General features: G+C 54.3%; 1 protein-coding gene across 3 annotated transcripts in view; it reads left to right on the top strand.

Annotated features, from left to right (window-relative positions):
* SNX27 (sorting nexin 27) overlaps positions 1 to 18,511 on the top strand; it is a 33,562-nt gene that overhangs the window by 9,168 nt on the left and 5,883 nt on the right. For all 3 annotated transcript variants that reach the window (XM_037411842.1, XM_037411841.1, XM_037411840.1), the window contains exons 2-11: positions 3,185 to 3,416; positions 6,489 to 6,681; positions 7,992 to 8,056; positions 8,899 to 9,003; positions 10,109 to 10,187; positions 12,270 to 12,433; positions 13,681 to 13,770; positions 16,102 to 16,251; positions 16,589 to 16,717; positions 16,930 to 16,989. In XM_037411842.1, coding sequence (XP_037267739.1) covers positions 3,185 to 3,416; positions 6,489 to 6,681; positions 7,992 to 8,056; positions 8,899 to 9,003; positions 10,109 to 10,187; positions 12,270 to 12,433; positions 13,681 to 13,770; positions 16,102 to 16,251; positions 16,589 to 16,717; positions 16,930 to 16,989 — 1,267 coding nt within the window. The remainder of the gene's footprint in view (positions 1 to 3,184; positions 3,417 to 6,488; positions 6,682 to 7,991; positions 8,057 to 8,898; positions 9,004 to 10,108; positions 10,188 to 12,269; positions 12,434 to 13,680; positions 13,771 to 16,101; positions 16,252 to 16,588; positions 16,718 to 16,929; positions 16,990 to 18,511) is intronic.

The raw sequence follows: 18,511 nt of genomic DNA, 5'->3' as shown, positions 1-18,511 counted from the left end.
GGGATCGTGTGTACTCCCTGGAAGGGTAAAGGTAATGCCTGGATCTTTTTTCCAACTCCAAATGGAGGCAGAACCTTGAGGAGCAAAGTAGCCAAGTGTCCCGTGGTCTTGGGAAAAGTGCATTCTGCTCTCGGGTCCCACAGGTCCGTGGCTGCGCAAGCAGCACGTCATTCAGCTGTGCTCCTCTGCCTTGCCAGCTGCTCCTGATTTGCCCGTGTAGTGTGATTTACCGTTCCCTTTCTTTGCCGGTTCCTCGCTGATGATTCCAGCCTGAGTTGCTATGGTGACTTTATTGCAAAGGTGCGAGTCCTCCGGCCCCGCGTGCTGCGGTACTGACTGCTCCTTCCCACCGCGCCACAGCAGAGGGGCGAGCAGGGCTGCTGTGACAGCAGCATCTGATCGCAGAAAGACCTGCTGGGAGCGATGGAGAGACAGCAGTGGGTGTTACCGCTTTTTTTGTGAATGAAATGATGCATTGCAGTCATAATTTTGGGAGTCTCAGGTCCTGTCCTCACCCCCTCCCAGGGTTTGGTGTCTGTTTGGGGAGAAAATGGGTGACAGCAGACGTCACCCGGGGCCGAGGATGGTGTGGGCGAGGAAGAGGAGGAAGCCAGCAGCACGTTTGTTCTCGTTCTGCTGGCAGAAGGGAAAGGGCAGTGCCTGAGGTCTTTGCTGATGGGAAGTTAATATTAAGATGAAGTTCCAGCCTAGCTGGGGCTGAGTGGCGAAAAACCAGCCTTGACTTTTGGAGAGCTCAAGCGGCGTGTCCTGCAGCCTGGGTCAGCCAGGAGCCCCCGCTGCCAGCTGGAGGGGGCTCTGCCTGCCGTGGCTGGAGGTGGGCTCGAGGTCGGTGACTAAACTCCCCTGCCTTTATCCTCGTCCCTTCAGGGCAGGACTGGGATGTGTGAAGGAGAGCTGGTTTGGCCTGCCGTGCAGCAGCCCTCGCGCGACTGCGGTCTCTGGCTTTCCATCCCCATCCACCCAAAATCTCGCCTGGGCAGCGGCGGTGCGACCTTGTGGACAGGGCTCGTTCTAGGCGAGTGGAAGTGGTCTGGGATAAGCCAGCAGCATGTGAGCTTCGGTCAGGTGGAACGAACGTGAATGTGGCTTTAGTGTGGTGATGCTGGCGGCTGATGGCTCGACTCGGTGACGAGGGCTGCCCTCTGCACCAGACTCGCTGCTTTGGGGGCAGAGCTGGCTCCCGGGGAGGGGCTTTCCCCTCTTCCTGAACTTAACGGCCTCTTTGCTATAAAAAATGTGCACGGCTCCTCAAGTGCCCTTATCGCACACAGCCTGCATCCGAGCGTTCCTTCGTTATCCCTTCCCTGAAGCGATACAGGAACTCTAAGAGTTGGTAGCCATGGGTGGTGGCCACTGGGGGAAGCTTGCTTGTCCGACTGCTGGCAAAGCACAAGCACTGTCTCTGGCTCGCAGGAGTTTAAATTTGATTCAGAGCCTGGGATCTCTCATCTAGATTTGTAAGCTGAGGTCAGACCTTTCTAGGGTGACTTTTCTAAGTAAAAATTTAGATTAAAAAATGATCAGTGTGAAGCGGTAAGAGCTGTTCTCTTCCCTTTGAGAGCTGGGGATTGAAAGCTAAATCCCATGTTTGATTTAAGGCAAGTTGGGGTGATTCTGTGACCAGGGTCTTTGGTGGCGAGCTGATGACAGTCTGTTCCCAGGCTCTGGGAAGGAGTAGCTCGTTGCCAGAGGGGGTATCTGAGCCCTTTCTTTCCCTGCATGGTTGGGATTTGTGGCTGGGGAAGTGCAGGCTGCTTTTGTCTTGCTCTCCTCTGACACATCAGGTATCGGCCGTAGCCAGGAGTGCAGAATAAGAATAAGGTGAACTTTCTGGTGGGGAAATTCCTTGGTGCGAGCAAAGGCAAACCGAGGTTGAGGCATGGTTGCTTCAGCAGCGGTGAGGAACTGCTGGTTTGTTCCAGGCTCGCCCTGGGCAGCTGCTCGGGAGGCAGAGGTGAAGGGACCTGTCGTCTCCGGTGAGCTACGGGCTCTCCGGCAGCCTTGCGAGAGCGTGGCCGGGCTGGCTGGTAGGGATGCGGTGGGTGAAGCTCTGCCTGTTCCTGTTTATACAGGGAATGTTTTGGATACCGAACTCTTCACGGAGACGCTTGTTTGACTGCAAGTTTATGGAGACTCACGCTAAATTTAGCACTTATCGGGAGGAGAAACAGGCTTGCCCTTTTCCAGATTTGGAAGAGAACCTAGCAGCTCTCTTCATTTTCAGATCAAATCACAGGTCCAGCATCTTTCCACGCTGGCTGAGGCACGGCCTGTATCCTCTGGGCAAAGCAAGAGCCAAGGGATCGTTAACTGCCCAGGGCTCACAGGAATTTCAGGAGTGCCGGAGGGGTGGCTTGGGTATGTCTTGGGTCTTCAGAGCTTCCATGGGGCTCCTGGAGGGTTTGGGGCATGGCTGGGAGGAGCTCCTGTGATCAGGTTGGAGCAATTTAGGAAGCAGAAAGGTGTTACTCGCTGTAGCAGTGCTCCTGAGCTGCTTGGGGCAGGGCAGAGCAGTATTCCTCGAAGTAACTGAAGCAAACGCACATCTCCTTTACATTGCACCGAAGCAGGTGCGCTTGTGGCTGCCGCGTCTTGGTGGATGGGAGCACTGGCTTCTGAAATAGCTTACCTTTGCTCTCGGAGCCTCCTTGCCTGCTTTCTCGTTCTTGTTCACCTGGAAGCTTCGATTCAGATTTAGGGAAATCCACTTATGTTTTGGAGCTGTAGAGGATCAGGAGGTGGGCTTTGTCCTAGCAGAGTAGTATGTATTACGCGTCCAGTGTTTTCTTCCCGAGTTCTGTGGTCTCCTTGCATTTGCCTTTAGCTGGCAGGAAAAGTCTTGCTTTCTGGGTACAAATGTGCCATGTCACAACGTTGGGAAATAGTAAAAACTGCAAAACTTGTTTTAAATATTCAAGGGGGTGCGTGAAAGAAGCTTTGGCTGTGTCTGTAATTCAGTAACTAATAACATGAGAAATCATCGATAGGAAAAATTAGTGAAGTTGAGACCAGAATAAAACTGGAGCAACCAGAGCAGTTGAGGTTGGAGGGATTTTCAAGGGAAGCAAGTGTGTGATGGATCTCTGGGCTCGTCCTGGCAGGATTTGAAGGCTCTGCAGTCACCTCTGGCTCGCTTACGGCTCTTCTGCTTTCTCTTTCGCAGGAATGGGGTGAATGTCGAAGGAGCAACACACAAGCAAGTGGTGGACCTGATTCGCGCAGGAGAGAAGGAGTTAATTCTGACAGTGTTGTCCGTGCCTCCCCACGAGGCAGATAATCTCGATCCAAGCGATGACTCTTTGGGGCAGTCATTCTATGACTACACGGAAAAACAAGCTGTGCCCATCTCCATCCCCACGTACAAGCATGTGGAGCAAAACAGCGAGAAGTTTGTGGTTAGTATAATCTTGGACAGTGTTTTCTGGAAACAGGATGCATCCACACCCAGAACGGACGCGCTTCTTGCTGTTAGTGACAAGTTAGCTCTCTGTCTTCAGGATGGAGGCATGCTAATTTATTACTGGTTTTGACACTGTCTTATTTAGGCTTGCCCATCTTCACTCTTATTGCACTTGGTTATTCTTTTGCAGCTATTTCCTATGTGCTGTGAAGCTTTTTATTAATGTATCTGGAATAGCTTGATCTCTTGTGAAGATTAAGTAGGAAGCTATTATTTTGTTCGTATAAGCTTTCATATTTGTATCTCCTGTTTTACACCAAGTGTTAAGGACATCTGTGATAGATGTAAAAGCAAAGGGAACAGATGTCTTGAAGCATAACTTCCCATCTCCAGAATTTCTTTTCCCTTTAGGGAGTGTCGTGGGAAATAGCTGTAAAACGTCTTTCCTTTGGGTTCCCTGCCTCTTTTCTCACGTTTACTGGGGAGGCTGGCAGTCACTTTCCTAGACAGGGTGATCTGTCCTCTAAGTACCTGACACGAGTGCATCCTCCTGAGGCTTAAGGTCAATACTGGCTCACCAGGGATGAGGCTGACTGCGGCTGGTAAGGAAACGTTTGGAGAGAGAGGCCCAGAATGGGCTGAACAAAGACATTCGTCTGCAGAACTGCTCCTTCTTGCAGCATTTGGGGTGTACTTAACCTCCTCAATCAGACTGGCCTTGCTTAGCTCTTCTGCTTCCTTGCCGGGCTGCATGGCGTTCACAGGCGCTCAGCAAACTGTCTCAATGGCCCTGTCCTCCAGCACCCTGCGTCTCGCTGCTGGCCGCTTGCTCCGGGAGCACGCCTGGGGTCCGAGCTGCGGCGAGGGTCGGCAGAACCCGCGGCCGAAGCCCAGCTGGCTCCGGGTTTCAGTCAGCGACTGGTAGAGATGGAAGGCTGCCACAAGCACAGTATTCTTCCCCTGCAAATAGCTGCTTGTTGTTAGGAGCGCAGTCCTACCCATGTCCAGATCATGTGTTTCTTCTTCTCGGTGTGCTGTCTCCGTTGTTGCAGGGCCAGGGAACTGTGTGGCCGCTGGTGGGGGTGGAAGATGAGGTGGAGGGACTTGGGATGAGATGGGGAGTATCAGGCGCTCTAGTTACACCGCTGCTTTGACTCGTGGCTGGAAGGTGCGTGCCGTATGCTGGCTGCCTTCACCCTCCCAGACTGGGAGGTAGGTTTGGCTGGAGCAGTCGCCCTCGGGATGTGATTGTGCTGTAGTGCGAAATGCCGGGAGACAGATGACAAACTGGCTCATCACTTTTTCCTCTCCTGGATGAGGATGGAGGCATTTTCCCAAGGAGGACCTAAGCCAGTATCGGTGTTGCAGAAGCAGCGTGTGTGTGTGAGAGAAGGATGGAGAGGGTTCAGGAACGCTCAGCTTGCCAGAAGAGTCAGGCTCCTGTGCAAAGTGTGTGACTTCAACATGTCCCTGAAGGGGACAGATGGGATCCTTGCGGATCCACAGCCTCCTGGGGAGCGTGTCTTTCCCTGTGCCCTGCTCTCCCAGCCCCAGCAGGAATCCTGTTGGGTAAGGTGTGCTGTGTGGAGCAGGAGAAAAAGGGGCCTAGAAAACAGAGGTTCTTCAAGAAGCGCCGTGCAGGGAGGGGGCCAAAGGGAGCCACCTCTCTAGACTGACAGTAGGTGCTGCTGTTTGGATCCAGCCCCAGCCTGGCACCGTCTCTTGAGGTGATGCCAGAAGGGCTGAATGCATGCTTTTTAAGGAAGAAGCTGGGGTTTTGTCGGAGCGCTTTTGCCTTGTGAAGGCTGTCGGGCGGGTACCTGGAGCGCGGGTGTGGAGGGTGAGCGAGGTGGGGCTGCTCCGGACCCTCGTCTGGGGAGAGGTTGGGGTTTTGAGTTTCCTAAACGCTGCTGAAGCCACCCTCGATGCATCGTTGGCACATGCCTCCTGCCGGACTGCACCCCGGCACTCTGCCAGCCCTTCGGCTTTGGGAGCGCGGCGGAGGGTGATGCTCCTCAAGAGGAAAGGTTGCGGTTGCAAACCTTCCCTTGTGCAACGTGAAAAAGCGTGAACCTGCTCTCTTCCCCGCTGCATCCCTTTCCTCGTGTGAAGCCAATTAAGGTAACGCTGCTGTTTGGGACCTCCTTATCACTGAGGGCATATTAGCAGTGCCTAGATAAGAGCTTGTTTTAACTTGCCTGCGAGAGTGAGCAGATTGGCTTAAAAACGGAGGCAGCTCATTAATGAATGGGAAGGGAATTCCCTGAAGAGCATCGCAGTGCTGAGAAGTGTCCTGTGACTGTAACTCTGCTCCAGGTTTTCCCCTATTTGGGACAAGAGTTCTCTTTTCTTAGTGGTGTCCGGAATGAAACTGGAAGAGTGCATGTGTAGCAAAGAGACTAGTTAACATGGGGTGATCCTAACAAGCCTCATGCTGCCTCTCTCCTGGGATCTGCCCCATGGTTGGTGCCTGACGGCTGCTAGGGGCTGTCCCCAAACACAAGCCTCCTGCTCTCTGTGCCTCTCAGCAGAAGTAGCTGTGAACGTGAATCCAGAGCTCTGGGGCTTTGGCTGCGACATGAGGCTCAATTCTGCAACGGGCTGGAAATTCAGCAGTAGCATCAAGCACACCTGGAAGGTGATGAGGCTCTTGTCACTGCAAACAACTGATGCAGTCAGCATGGTATTGCTGTGGCATCAGTCCAGCGGTGGCTTGGTGCATCTTGGGGACCTCCTGTGTGCAGGATGTGATCCAGGTGATCCAGGTGAATGCCATGACGGCTACACAGGACCTTTTGTAAAGGGTTTGGATGTGTTTCCCCTCCTTTTGGAGTATAAGGAGCTTGGAACTCATGCCAGTCCTGCTGCTGTCGGATGGAGGTAGTAGCTGGGACATCCCCCAGCTCCAGGGATAAGCAGTGGCATATTTAGCTATTCATACTGGTTTCTCATTCTAGCTCAAACCCTCCCAATTTAGTCTTGCACTACATGGGTCTGGGAAGGCAAAGCTGTGCCAGTTTGGATTTGGTTTTTCTCACCCCAGTGACCCTCTTCTTCCTCCCTGCAGGTCTACAATGTTTACATGGCGGGCCGCCAGCTCTGCTCGAAGCGGTACCGGGAGTTTGCCATCCTGCACCAGAACCTAAAACGGGAATTTGCCAACTTCACTTTTCCGCGTCTCCCGGGGAAGTGGCCATTCTCTTTGTCGGAGCAGCAGCTGGACGCCCGACGGCGAGGGCTGGAGGAGTACCTGGAGAAAGGTACTCAGCTGGGAGCTGGGATGCCGCCTTCCTTGCAAGCAGGGAAGAAGATCCTCAGGGCACATCCTTCCATGGGTGGTCCAGAACTTCATGGGCATTTGTTTACCTGGGAGGGAAAGAAGCTCATTTGTAGCTGGATCAGATTTTATGGCTGAAGTGGTGAGAGGGAGCTTAGACTTGCCATAGCTTAACGATGCGTGTGTTACCGGCTTGCAGTGCACTTCCAACAACAAAATGTGTAATTAGGTTTTTAACGCACAACAAGCTTTTATTTATAGTGTTGTATGGCTCACCAGTGATCTTGGAGATGAGGGAACACGGGGAGGAGGAAGATGAGGGAAGCTCTGGAGCAGGGAGAACATCATGTTCGAGGCTGTTCTCATCAGGGGAGCTCGGCTCAACCTGAGCTTGCTCACAGCTGAACGTTTTGGTCCTTTTCAATCACAATCGTAACGCCTGCAGCAGGACTTTCCTTTCGGTTGAGATCCCGTGATGGGAAAGGGGATGCAAAACCTTACCTCTGCATCAGGGTGCCTGGCTAAAAGATCTGGCCCTACGTTTTGCAGTGAAGAGGATGTAGATGGGGCTTGGGGAGCACTGACCCCTCGTCCTCTGATGCTGTGTATTTTCTTAATTGCCTGGAAGCAGCTCCATTAGTTTGTGTGAGGTTAACGGCCTCTCCCCTTGCCCAGCACCTGGGAGGGAAGCTGCCTCTTCCCATAAGATGGACGTGGGTCAGGTTTTCCCCACCCCACTGACATCTCGGTGCTGCCTTGCCCAGTTTCTTCATCTTCACCCTCGGTTACCAGCTGGCTGGAGGAAGGGGCAGACTGCCTGCATCCTAGAGGCAACACGATAACAGTTCAGGTCCATGTTATTGGCTGAACTTGGCCTAAATTCCCAAACACTTTTAATCTTTCTGGAATAACTTTTTTTTTTTTTTTTTAGAGGCAAAAATACTATTTATGAAATTCTTGCCCACTTTTAAGTATAGCCTAAACCTCCTGTTGGCTGTGTGCCTGGGGCCTGGATTTCACCCACAGGGAATATCTCAGCGAGTTACTCGGCACCGCTGTTCGCTTGCTATTGTCGGGGATTCAGGCTGGATCAGTCTCCATGCCAGGACACCTGACGCAGCCCGGAGAGCACTTGCTTTGAGAAGCTTTTTCTGGGCTGGAGATAGCGCCCTTGTTTCACGCCACCCGCAGAACAGACAGTTGTTATTTCCATGTCGCCTTTGGGTCGGTCCTGGGAGGGGAGGGCTCCCCCTTCCCCGGGCACCCCCCTAACCTGCACTCTCTGTCCTGTAGTGTGTTCGATACGTGTCATTGGGGAGAGCGACATCATGCAAGAGTTCCTGTCGGAGTCGGACGAGGTAGGCACGTAGGCGACGGCACTGAAGCTCTGGCGTGACCTTCCCTGTTACAGAGGCTGTAAATGCTTGGTAAAACTGGATCGGAGAGCAGAGACACTCCCTGCCAAAGCCTTGCTTGGTTGAATAGAAAATGGTGGCAAAAAATCAAGGCTGCAGTCTGCTGTCTGTTATTGCGCTGTTATTATGGGAAACCTTTTCCCCATAGCAGCAGCTACGAGCAGCTTTGCTGCTGCTCTCAGAGGTGTGCACAGAGCAGAACCAGCCTTGAGGCCACGCTGCGTACCCTGGCGCTCTGGCCAGGGGAGACCCAGCAAAGCACCCACGTTCACTGACCGTCCTGCTGTTTTCTCTGCTGGTGGCAGCCCTGGTAGCTTTGCATTTGTGAGCTGTTTGTATCTGTCAGCCTTTAACCAGAAAGGCAACGGGCGCTCTGAACTCCGGCCTGTTCAGCGTGCTTCTCCCCAGATTGGAGCTGCAGGCAGCATCGGCGAGTTTCTGGTTGCCATTCAGCTGCTCTTCTTTTGCCAACCTTTCTGTGGTTCATGAAGTTGCCCTGTCACGGAGCTTTCTCTTGCTCTTCACTGGCAAACCCGTGAATGGAAAATCCTCCCCCATCGTGGTCTGAAGCAGTTTGCTCAGCTTCCTGTCTCGGAGCAGAGCTCACATCTTCCTCCTTTCAGAATTTCTCTGGTGCAGACTGGAGCAGGATTCTTGAAGCTTGCAGAGCAGCAGGTGGTTAGAAGTGACCATGTTAATTAGCCAGTGTGAAGCAATAAACAGCCCGCAGAGCTTGGGGCTCGGTTTGTGTGAGGCTGATTTCTGTCTTCTCTTCCCTCTTTCAGAATTACAATGGCGTCTCAGATGTGGAGCTCCGAGTAGCACTACCAGATATAACAACAGTGACAGTAAGAGTCAAAAAGAACAGCACTACAGACCAGGTGTACCAGGTGAGCTGCTGCTTCTTTTGGGTTTTTTTTTTTGCCTTGACTGGAAGATTTAACATGATACAGACATCATCCACGACCCTGTGGGCACTCGCTTGCTTCTCTCCGTTCCTCTCGAGCGCAGCTGGGCATAAGGGACGTTGTTTTGCTGTAGCAGGGAGGACAGGGACGCTGCGAAACTCTAACCTTATGCCGTGCTGAAGCAGCGCTTTCACTGGCAGGTTTGGCTGCAAGGACAGAGTCATCGCTGAATTAATTTTCACTGATAATATCTTCAAGCTGGTGGCTGGCTCTAAGCGCTGGGCAGATTGTGTGTTACGGCTCGCAGTGGCTGCAGCGGAGGGGTTGGATCCAAGAGCTGCCAGCAGCCAACACACGAGCCTGTGGCTGCGTGGCAGGACAACAAGTTGGGTATTAAGGGCAGCGCCGGGTTACAGGTTTGCAGGTGGCTGGAGGCCCTCTGCTTTCAGTGGAAAACTAAGGAGAACTGACTTCAACCAGCACTGCAAGAGGAAAGTGGAAGCTGTCAGTGGATTAGGGGGAATAAGATGGTGCAGGGGAGACTCTTTTTGAAAGGAGAACTAAAAATGTTGCTGCAGGCGAGGGAGACAGAGTGTTGCGAAAGAGCAGGCTCTCGGGAGCTTGAGATCCGCACGGCAGAATCCCGCGGGTAGACGGGATTGGCAGCACAGGGTGCGTCTGGGACACAGCCTATTGAATTTCACTTCGCCGCCGCCGAGGTCTGTGAGTTTTGACTGTGGTACTAGCGTGCAGGACTGAACTGTTGTTGGAGAAAACTCCCCGGGGGGGTGTGCACGCCTCTTCTATTAGGAACTGAAGCTGGCGGCATCAGAAGAAAAATGACCTAATTGTCAGCCGTGGTGGCACTTCAAATCTAGATCAGTTTACAGGAAGGTGAAAGCAGGACAGTCTAAGCCTTTGCTTAAGAAAACGTCTGGTTTTACTGGAAGAGTAAAATTCAGGGTTTCCGTGGTGACTAACACCTCGGGAATACTTGGGAATAATCTGTATGAAGCTGGCTTTGCCCCAGAGAGGGATGGACAGCTGCTGGCTCCTGTTTCACTCACCCCTTTTTCCCCTTCTTTAGGCTGTGGCTGCGAAAGTTGGAATGGACAGTATTACCGCAAACTACTTCGCCTTGTTTGAAGTGATCAATCACTCCTTTGGTGAGTCTTCTAATCCCCTCGGTGCTGACGAGCAACCGAGGAGAAAGCTCTGCAGCGCTCGCAGGGCCCGGTGGCGCTCTCATTTAGGTCTTATCTCGACTCGCAGAATCAGGAGCCCCGGGAGGAACGGGGCAGGCACAGCAGGCTCTGATAATGAGGAGCCCTCCAAGTTTGATGGCTTTTTTTGCTGCTGCTTGACTTTCCCTTTCTTAAGCAGTTCAAGGAGACGAGCTTTTTGTTAAACTGAGAGATGCGTTTTACTTTAGTTCAAAGGGTCCGGCGAGCTTAGAAAAAGCAGGCAGCGTCACTGCAACGCGGCAGTTTCTGGAGAGGGGGGCAGCGGCTCGGGACGGAGCGAAGGTGCTGGGGAGCAGACTGAGGGCACCCTCGGTCTGTATGCACGTGGGTGTGGGGCAATATCCACGTCCAGGGTGGCTGTGTGCTGCGAGCTGCATCTTAGCACTTCATCTCTCCTTCCGTGGTTAAATCCTAATGGTATTTGAGGCTTGACTGTGGGATTCTGGGCAATCATTTCAGCACTTAAGTAATTGCCATCCTTCCAGCTTAGTGCATGCTGGGGTCTCCTGGCTGCTGTTCAGGTCCCTGGCCACAGCAATCTCTGATTTTTTTTGCCCGGCTTCACGTCGGGTTCACTGAAGCTGTAGAGAGACCAAAATGTCGTGGCCACACCACAAAATGGGTGTAGTGGTTGGTTCATGGTTTGTATTTTTTCCCTGTGCTGGGTTTTACGCCAAGTGTATTTCTCATTCCCAGCTGGGTACCTTCATCTCTGGATTGTCGTCTGTATGCCTCAAACTCGTCCTGTTGTTAGGGCAAACTGTGTCTTGTAGGAAGAGATTTCCTCAGGCTGTTCCTTGTCCTCGCAAGATTCTGGCTGAACAGCTGGGGCAAATTTTAGCTACTTAAAGCCCTCCTAAAGTGACTCATCTCACAGAACAGGCTAGGTTTGCATTCAGATGCTGACTCTGGGGCAGCTGCTATCACCGGTCTCCTATAAAACTGTTGGCATCGCAGAAATGCCTCTGCGACAGGGTCTGTGGTCGCTTTTTGAGGGTTACCAGGTGCTGGTGTGTCGGAGCAGAGAGGGAAGAGCAGGACTGGAGGGTTGACGTGCTCTGAGATTGCTGAGGCCGAGCAGGGCTGTGCAGGGAGCCTCGAGCAGGGAATACCTGCTCTGGGAGATGGGACGCTGCAGTGTGCTGGCACAGTCTCACGCAGGAGCTTTTATGGTGCCAGACTCTTAACTGGAGCTATTAATTCCTCGTTCCTGTGAGTGCCACACTTCTCAAGCTGCGCTGGAAAGTAAAAGCTCCAGTTAACCTTTATGGCTTACGCTTTCTGGGCGTTCGCTGTGAATGTTTATTCCTGTCTGGATACACTCCACTTAATTTCTCTGGAAACTGTAAGCTCCATCTGCAGTGAGATGGTGACCATATCCCTACCTGATGAAGGAAACATGCTGGCACTCGCCTTTTTTGTCCCTCATAGCTGGGTAAAGCAGATTTGAACGCAGTCGATGTCTTGGCAGGGTCTCACTGGTGGCCCAGCTGCTGCGGCTTGGCTGAGCAATGCGGCAGGTTTTGTCTGGGCACTGGTGGCAGCATGCCAGCACAGAGGGGACCTTCTCCAGCCCCCCCCCCCCCCCCCCCCCCCCTGTGAGGACAGCGCATAGATCCTGGACACTGTGATCCTAAGGCCTTGGGCAGGGTGGACCTCCCCGTGCACAGCCGGGGATGAGGTCAGGCTGCTGTGCTGATCCTGGAGAGCCGCGCTGAGCTGTCTGACAGCCGAGGGTTCAGTCGCACACAGATTCCTGCCTGGGCGCTAGAGGCGATTGCAAGGGACAGGTGTGGTCTGACGCTGTGGGAGCAGGTATTGGGGAAAAAGCTGGATTTGGTCAGGGAGGATAGGAAGGGGCCTTGGAGCAGAGCTGGGGTCCTGATCCCAGCTGGCTGAGCTAAAGGGCATCGCCGACGTTGCTCTGTACGGCAGCCAGGCTCCAGCCACAGATGCTGATGCCGTGCGGCGGTGCACTAACCTCATGTCCTGTGCTTTTTCCAGTGCGCAAACTGGCACCCAACGAATTCCCCCACAAGCTCTACGTGCAGAACTACACCTCGGCGGTGCCGGGAACGTGCCTGACCATCCGAAAATGGCTCTTCACTACAGAGGAGGAGGTTCTTCTCAATGACAACGACCTGGCAGTCACCTACTTCTTCCATCAGGTAGGTGCCCAGGAGCTGAAGACCTTTAAGATCGTAGAGTCCAACCTTAAGCCAAGCCCACCAATTTTTAACTGGACTTAAAGTGCCCAGCTCCTAGAACTACTGCAGACACCGCTGTCCTTTGGCGTTCTGGCAACAGAGCGTGAAATTGAGGGCCAGTCGTGCTTGGGTGACTTCAAGGAGTAGCATTCTGTGGCTGGGTGAATTGGCAGTGGTGTGGTGAACTTGTGGCCAAGTTGCAACCGGACTGGGAGGCAGGACTCCTGCTGTCGTCATTGTGAGAAGCTGCCTTCCCAGAGCCAGGTGAAAGGATCACGGCAGGCTGCACTCCTTGGGTCAGCTATGTTTTCCTCAATTCCATGTGTAAGTCCATGAAGATGGGGAGCAGACTTGTCCCGGTTCACCCTAAGGAGATGGGACGTTTTGGCCCGTGATTTGACTTTATGCAGATTCTCTGGGATGAATTGAGTCCAGGAAGAGCCACGGTCTCCCATTACCTGTATAAAGCCAGGCGAGGATGGCCAGCTCAGAGGCAGATATCTGCAGAGTTCAGTAAGATGAATCTTGCTCTGTCTCAAACCCAGCGCGCTCTGAACCGAGCCTGTACTGGCCTCTGATACAAATGGAAATAAAAATAGTAGTTGTCAAATTCTTTGATTGCCAAGACTGGATCTTTACTGACCAGCAGCTTTACAAGCTGCTTTGTGCCAAGGGCAAGAGCCCTTGCTGGGGTGTGCAGCTGAGGAGCAAAAGGAAGGGGCTGTGTACCTCCTCAGCCCTGAAGGAAAAACACATTTTCATGCCGGCGCTCCAGCAGCACAGTGGGTAAAAGCCAGCACTGCTCTGCTGCAGGCAGCCGTGCCTGTGTCTGGAGCGGAAGGGTTGTACCGACCTGTCCTTGCCTGAGCCTGAAGGCAGAAGCAGGATTCCAGGTACCAGCATTTCCAGATCCATACTCCTCTGCCAGAGGACATTCTTCCAGAGTCTGCCTAGACGCTTAAGCATCTGTATGCTCCCCAGGGCGGTCAGAGGCTCGTGGCAGGAGTCAGCAGCGAGTGTGAAGAACCACCTCTTTGAGCCTCTCCATCCCTCTGCCTCTCTGGGGACACTGGTCACCTTCTGGGGCTGTGAATTTAGGTGGCTGTTCAAAGCAGCCTCAGGGCCAGCCGGGGCCAGCGCAGCGCTGTGACTCAGTGAAGAGCTCTCTAGTCTGACCTCCTGGGTTTCCTTTCCCTTTTTCTCTTTAGGCTGTTGATGATGTCAAGAAAGGCTACATCAAAGCAGAGGAGAAGTCCTACCAGTTACAGAAGCTGTGTGAGCAGAGAAAGATGGTCATGGTGAGTTACCCTACCTGTCCTGTTGGCTTTCCTTCCTGTTTGGAATGCTGTGTCTGGAAAGGAGGTGCTGGCACAGGCTGCCCAGGGAGGCTGCGGATGCTCCGTCCCTGGAAATGTTCAAGGCTGGGTTGGATGGGGCTTGGAGCAACCTGGTCTGGTGGACGGTGTCCCTGCCCACGGCAGGGGGTTGGATTAATGGTCTTCAAAGGTCCCTTCCAACCCAAACCCTCCTGTGCGCACAGCCTTGAAAAACACATCTGTCTTTCTTGGAAAGCAGTAACCTTGGAGAGCCATGAGGTGTGGGTTTAGTGCAGGAGGGATTGGCAGGGCGTGAAACACGCAGGAATGCCAGGCGCAGGGCTGGGGCGTGCCCGAGGGTCGGCCGCTGCGTGAACCAACACCACCCCATGTGCCTGGCGCATTTGAACGGCGGCTCGTCCTTGGCAGGATCACCCATTGACTGCTCCAAACGAGGCAGCGATAAAACCTTGTGGGTTATTGCTGGTGTTGAAAGGTGAGGTGCTTAACATGTGGTGTAGCAATCCTTCACCTGCAGCCCTTCGGGGACGGCTCTTTCTCCCTAGTAATTGGGAGGCAAAGGTCTCTTTCTGCTCCAGACTGCCTCCGAGGTGGTGGTGCTGGGCTGGCCGAGGGAGCCGTGGGTCCTGGCCCGCTCGTAATGTGAGTTGCTGCCCTCTCGGTGCCTTAGTTTCTGGGGTGTTTTGTCCAGCAGAAGCCTTCGCAGATAGCAAATCCTGTGCCAGAGCTCCATGTCTGGTCAGGGATTTTCTGCCTCTTACCACTCTGCCCAGCGAATGCTTGGGGGGTTGGTGTGACTCGATGAGCCTGCCTGGCCTGGACCTGGGGGAGCGAAGGGGATACCCTGAGATCATCTGCCCGACGCAAGCTTGGCTTGAAGATCAAACAGCAGAAGATTCTGACTTGTAAATAACTTTCTGGCTCGCTCGGGGCTGCTGGTACGGAATGAATGCAGGCTGCCCTTTCCCTGACTCGCTGCACCCCGCCTGCCTTCTTGTGGCCAGCTTGGCTGCTGTCGAAGAGCAGGGGCCTTGGCATTCCCTTCTCCAGCCTGGCTGGTTTGGTTGGACCTCCTCAAAGCCTGTGTGGCTGCAGCAGCTCTTGGAGGTCCCTGCTGGGGGACTACCTTGGGGTGGACACCAGAAGGGTCGCTTGAAATGCTAAGCCAAGAAGGTTAATTATCAACTCGTGGTAAAGATCAGTAAATAGACGCTTCCTTCTGTGGGTTGTCTCATCGTTCTTTTGTTTCTGCTCACCTTGCTGGCTTTCTAATGACCAAAGAAAGATCTGAAGCTTTGGAAATGATATATCACAGCATGTGTGTGTATATATATATATACACACACATATACACAGACAGACATACACCAGGTATAGTAGGGCCCTGGTCTGGCAGGAGGTCAAGAAGATGATGTCTGTGTCCCGAAGAGCCTGTGAAGTCAAAGTACTTCATCCTCTACATCGCCCCATGTTATTAAGGGTCCTGCCTGGAGCACCACACTTGAGAATTTGACGTCTTCCTCTGGTCTGGATGTGGCTTGTTCCGTGGTTAAAGAGTCACTCCAGGCTTTGTTGTAGTTCTGCCCTGCGTAAACCTTTCTCACATAATGAGAGGTTGCAGGGCTCTGGAGTACCAGCCCTTGGAGAAGCTGCTGGCTTCTTCCATGTCCCGACCTGTGACCCCAAGTGGCCGGCGCTTCTCCGGTGTTCTCGCAGCCCTGCTTTGTCGGGGCGACACTCGGGAGGAAAGGAAGAGCCAAAATACCTCTTTGGACCTTTCCGTGAGCTGTAGCACTTGCATCGAAGGACTCAGCCAGATCCCACGTCTGCCCGGCAGGCCTCGTTGGTCTCGTTCAGCCTGTAGCGATCGGGAGGACGGCTCTAGTGAGGATGCTCCGTCCCGGCGCTGCTTTAGCTGTTTGCTCAGATCATGCCCTTCCCAGGGCAGCGTGGTCGTGCTGGTCGGCGGCTCTGGCTGCACCAGCTCTCCCAGAAAGGGCTTTTGGCGTTCAAGGCCACAAGGAGCTCTGTGCACGTCTGGGCGGATCCGTGTTTTGGGGAGGGAGGTTGAGCAGCTGGAGGGGTCTCCTTCCTTCCCCTAGCCCAGTGCTGCTGCTGCCGGGGGGGGTGGGGGGGTGGCTTCCTTTGGGGAGGGGATCCAGCCTCCCTGGGCTGGGGCAAAGCCAGGGGTTTCCAGGGGGACAATTAGTGCTGCAGGGTGTGAGCAGCAGGACGCAGGGCTCCCCTTCCCTCCCTCTGGGCAGGCTAACGCCCGCGGCTTTCTCTCCGCAGTATTTAAACATGTTACGGACGTGTGAGGGTTATAACGAGATCATCTTCCCCCATTGCTCCTGTGACTCCCGGCGGAAGGGGCATGTGATCACAGCCATCAGCATTAAGCACTTTAAACTCCACGCCTGCACGGAGGAGGGCCAGCTGGAGGTAAGGGGGCTTGTGCCTTGAGGTGTCGGGGAGCTGGGCTCAGCCCTTGGCCTCCCCCTCGGCTTTGCACCAGCACCGTGTCCCTGGAGCTCTGGGGCTCAGGGCTGCTGAGAGGCCTCCGAAGGGGTTTGGGCAGCGGCTGGGAGCGCAGGGGTTTACCTGGCTGCTCTGTGCGCCTTTCAAAGCTGCCTCCCCAGCCCGTCGCCGTCCCCGCAGCAAGGCCGTCGTCAGAGGCATCCTTGTCCCCCGCTTTGTGCAGCTTCATTTTTGCTGCGCCATCTGCTGTAATCCTGCCCTTCCTGAGCTCCGGCCTCACTGGGGCTTTGTCTTCCTTCAGAACCAGGTAATAGCATTTGAATGGGACGAAATGCAGCGGTGGGACACGGACGAAGAGGGAATGGCGTTTTGTTTTGAATACGCACGAGGCGAGAAGAAACCCCGATGGGTTAAAATCTTCACCCCCTATGTAAGTACCCCCTGTTCTTCGCAGGTTCGCTCAGGAAAAGCCCAGAGCTTGCTGCTTCTCCTTCTGGAAGCTGGGGGAGCAGGACTCTGTGCTCCAGCTTCTTGGCCAGGAGGTGACAGGGGCCGGTGGCCACCAGGAGGAGTCCACGCTCGGGGCTGGGAGCCAGGGCGGCTCTGGGGCTGCTGCTCTCAGACGCTGCTTTCTCTTTGCAGTTCAACTACATGCACGAGTGCTTCGAACGGGTTTTCTGCGAGCTCAAGTGGAGGAAGGAGGTAAGAACCCGTAACTGCAGGGAAACGGCTTCACCTTTCACAGGAGGATTTAGTGGCAAGCGTTTCTGCTGGGTCCTTAGCAGCTTGTCCAGGGAGCGATGGGATGCTTAGAGCAGCGATACCGGGTCTCTGGGGAGCGTGGGGGGAGACCGGCTGGCTTTCAAAGGCCTGGGTTCCGTAGGGGGAGGGTGTTCCATGTCGCAGCTGGAGCAAGGAGCTTCCCGTGCTGGGAGAACCTCGTGCAGGTGTGCCTGACCAGGATAACCAGGTCCCAGGCTGTGCGAGTGTGGCCAGTCGTTCCCCGGCATCTGTTCGTCCTCCGGAGAGATCCTGCAGGTTGCTGAATTATTCAGAAAGGGTTGTGAGAGCCTCCGGCGGAAAGCTGCTGAAAAGCACAGAGAGGTTGTGGGGTTGTTGGTTTTTTGGGTTTTTTTCTGAATCCCAGCCTGAGGTGCCTGCTCGGCCTTCTCCTGTCAAAGCTGCGCTTAGACCTGGCTCTGAGCCCCGGGCGGGGAGATGCATGGAGCCAGCCCGCCCTGCCTTCTTCATCCCTGCTGCTGCGCTTCCCCTGTCCTCTCCTCCCACTTGAGGGAGACGATTATCACCTTGTGTCCATCTGCTGCTCCTTGGGGTTGCCCCACATCTGTCATCCCCAGGGACTGCTCCCCTCAGCTTTGCTTGTGGGAAAGAGGGAGAGAGCAGCTAGAAAAGCTGCGTGCCGTCAGCTCGCTTGGCCGGCCCCGGGGTGCTTTGGCCAAGGTTCGCCCTGTGTGTGCTACTGAATCACCATCCCGTGTCTCTGCTGCCCCAGAGATGTTGCTCTCCCTTGTGGGGTCAGAGATAAGCAACCGTTGGAGGCTGGATCCTCTCTTGTTGCTCTTGATCTGATCAGTGCTGTTGGCGTCAGCCCTCCTCTCTGCTGATGGCTTGTCTCTGCCAGCTGACGGATTTGGGTACCTAAAACAGAGCTTAAACGCAGCAAGTCTGAAATGGTGATCCAGGAAAATCTGCCCTGCAGCTGCCTGGTTGTGGAGGCTTCTAAATGGGAACGGTGCCTCCCTCTTTCCTTACCTGGAAGCTTCCTACCAGCTGGGCACTGGCCCGGGGCAGGGGTGTTGGTGCTTATCCTCGGCGTGGCTGGGATCCAGGGTTGGCACCGTGCTGGGTGTGGGAGGCGTGCTGGAGACGTGCAGAGAGCACAGTCTGGACCGCGGCAGCTGTGCTCACCGGAGGACGATAACAACAGGAGGGAGAAGTACAAGCCTGGAAGAGTTTTCCAGGAAATAAGAAAATGGGATTCTTGACTTGCCTTAGCTTGAGGGGTGGAAGCTGAATCTCCCATGAGTGACCAGGGATCTGCAGGCAGGCAGGGGCAAGGAGACCTCCTGGTGCTGGACTGTGCTCCGGAGTCCGTGGGGTCCCAGATCAGCCTGTTTTGTCTGGTGGGCGGTGGCGGGAGCAGTGGTCAGGAGCCCCTCCGGAGCCCAGACCGCTTTGTCCCAGCCCTGAGCCTCACAGGAGG

The sequence above is a fragment of the Falco rusticolus genome, chromosome 19, assembly GCF_015220075.1.
Source record: "Falco rusticolus isolate bFalRus1 chromosome 19, bFalRus1.pri, whole genome shotgun sequence".
Classification (NCBI taxonomy): domain Eukaryota; kingdom Metazoa; phylum Chordata; class Aves; order Falconiformes; family Falconidae; genus Falco; species Falco rusticolus.
This window is presented reverse-complemented; position numbering and strand designations above follow the sequence as displayed.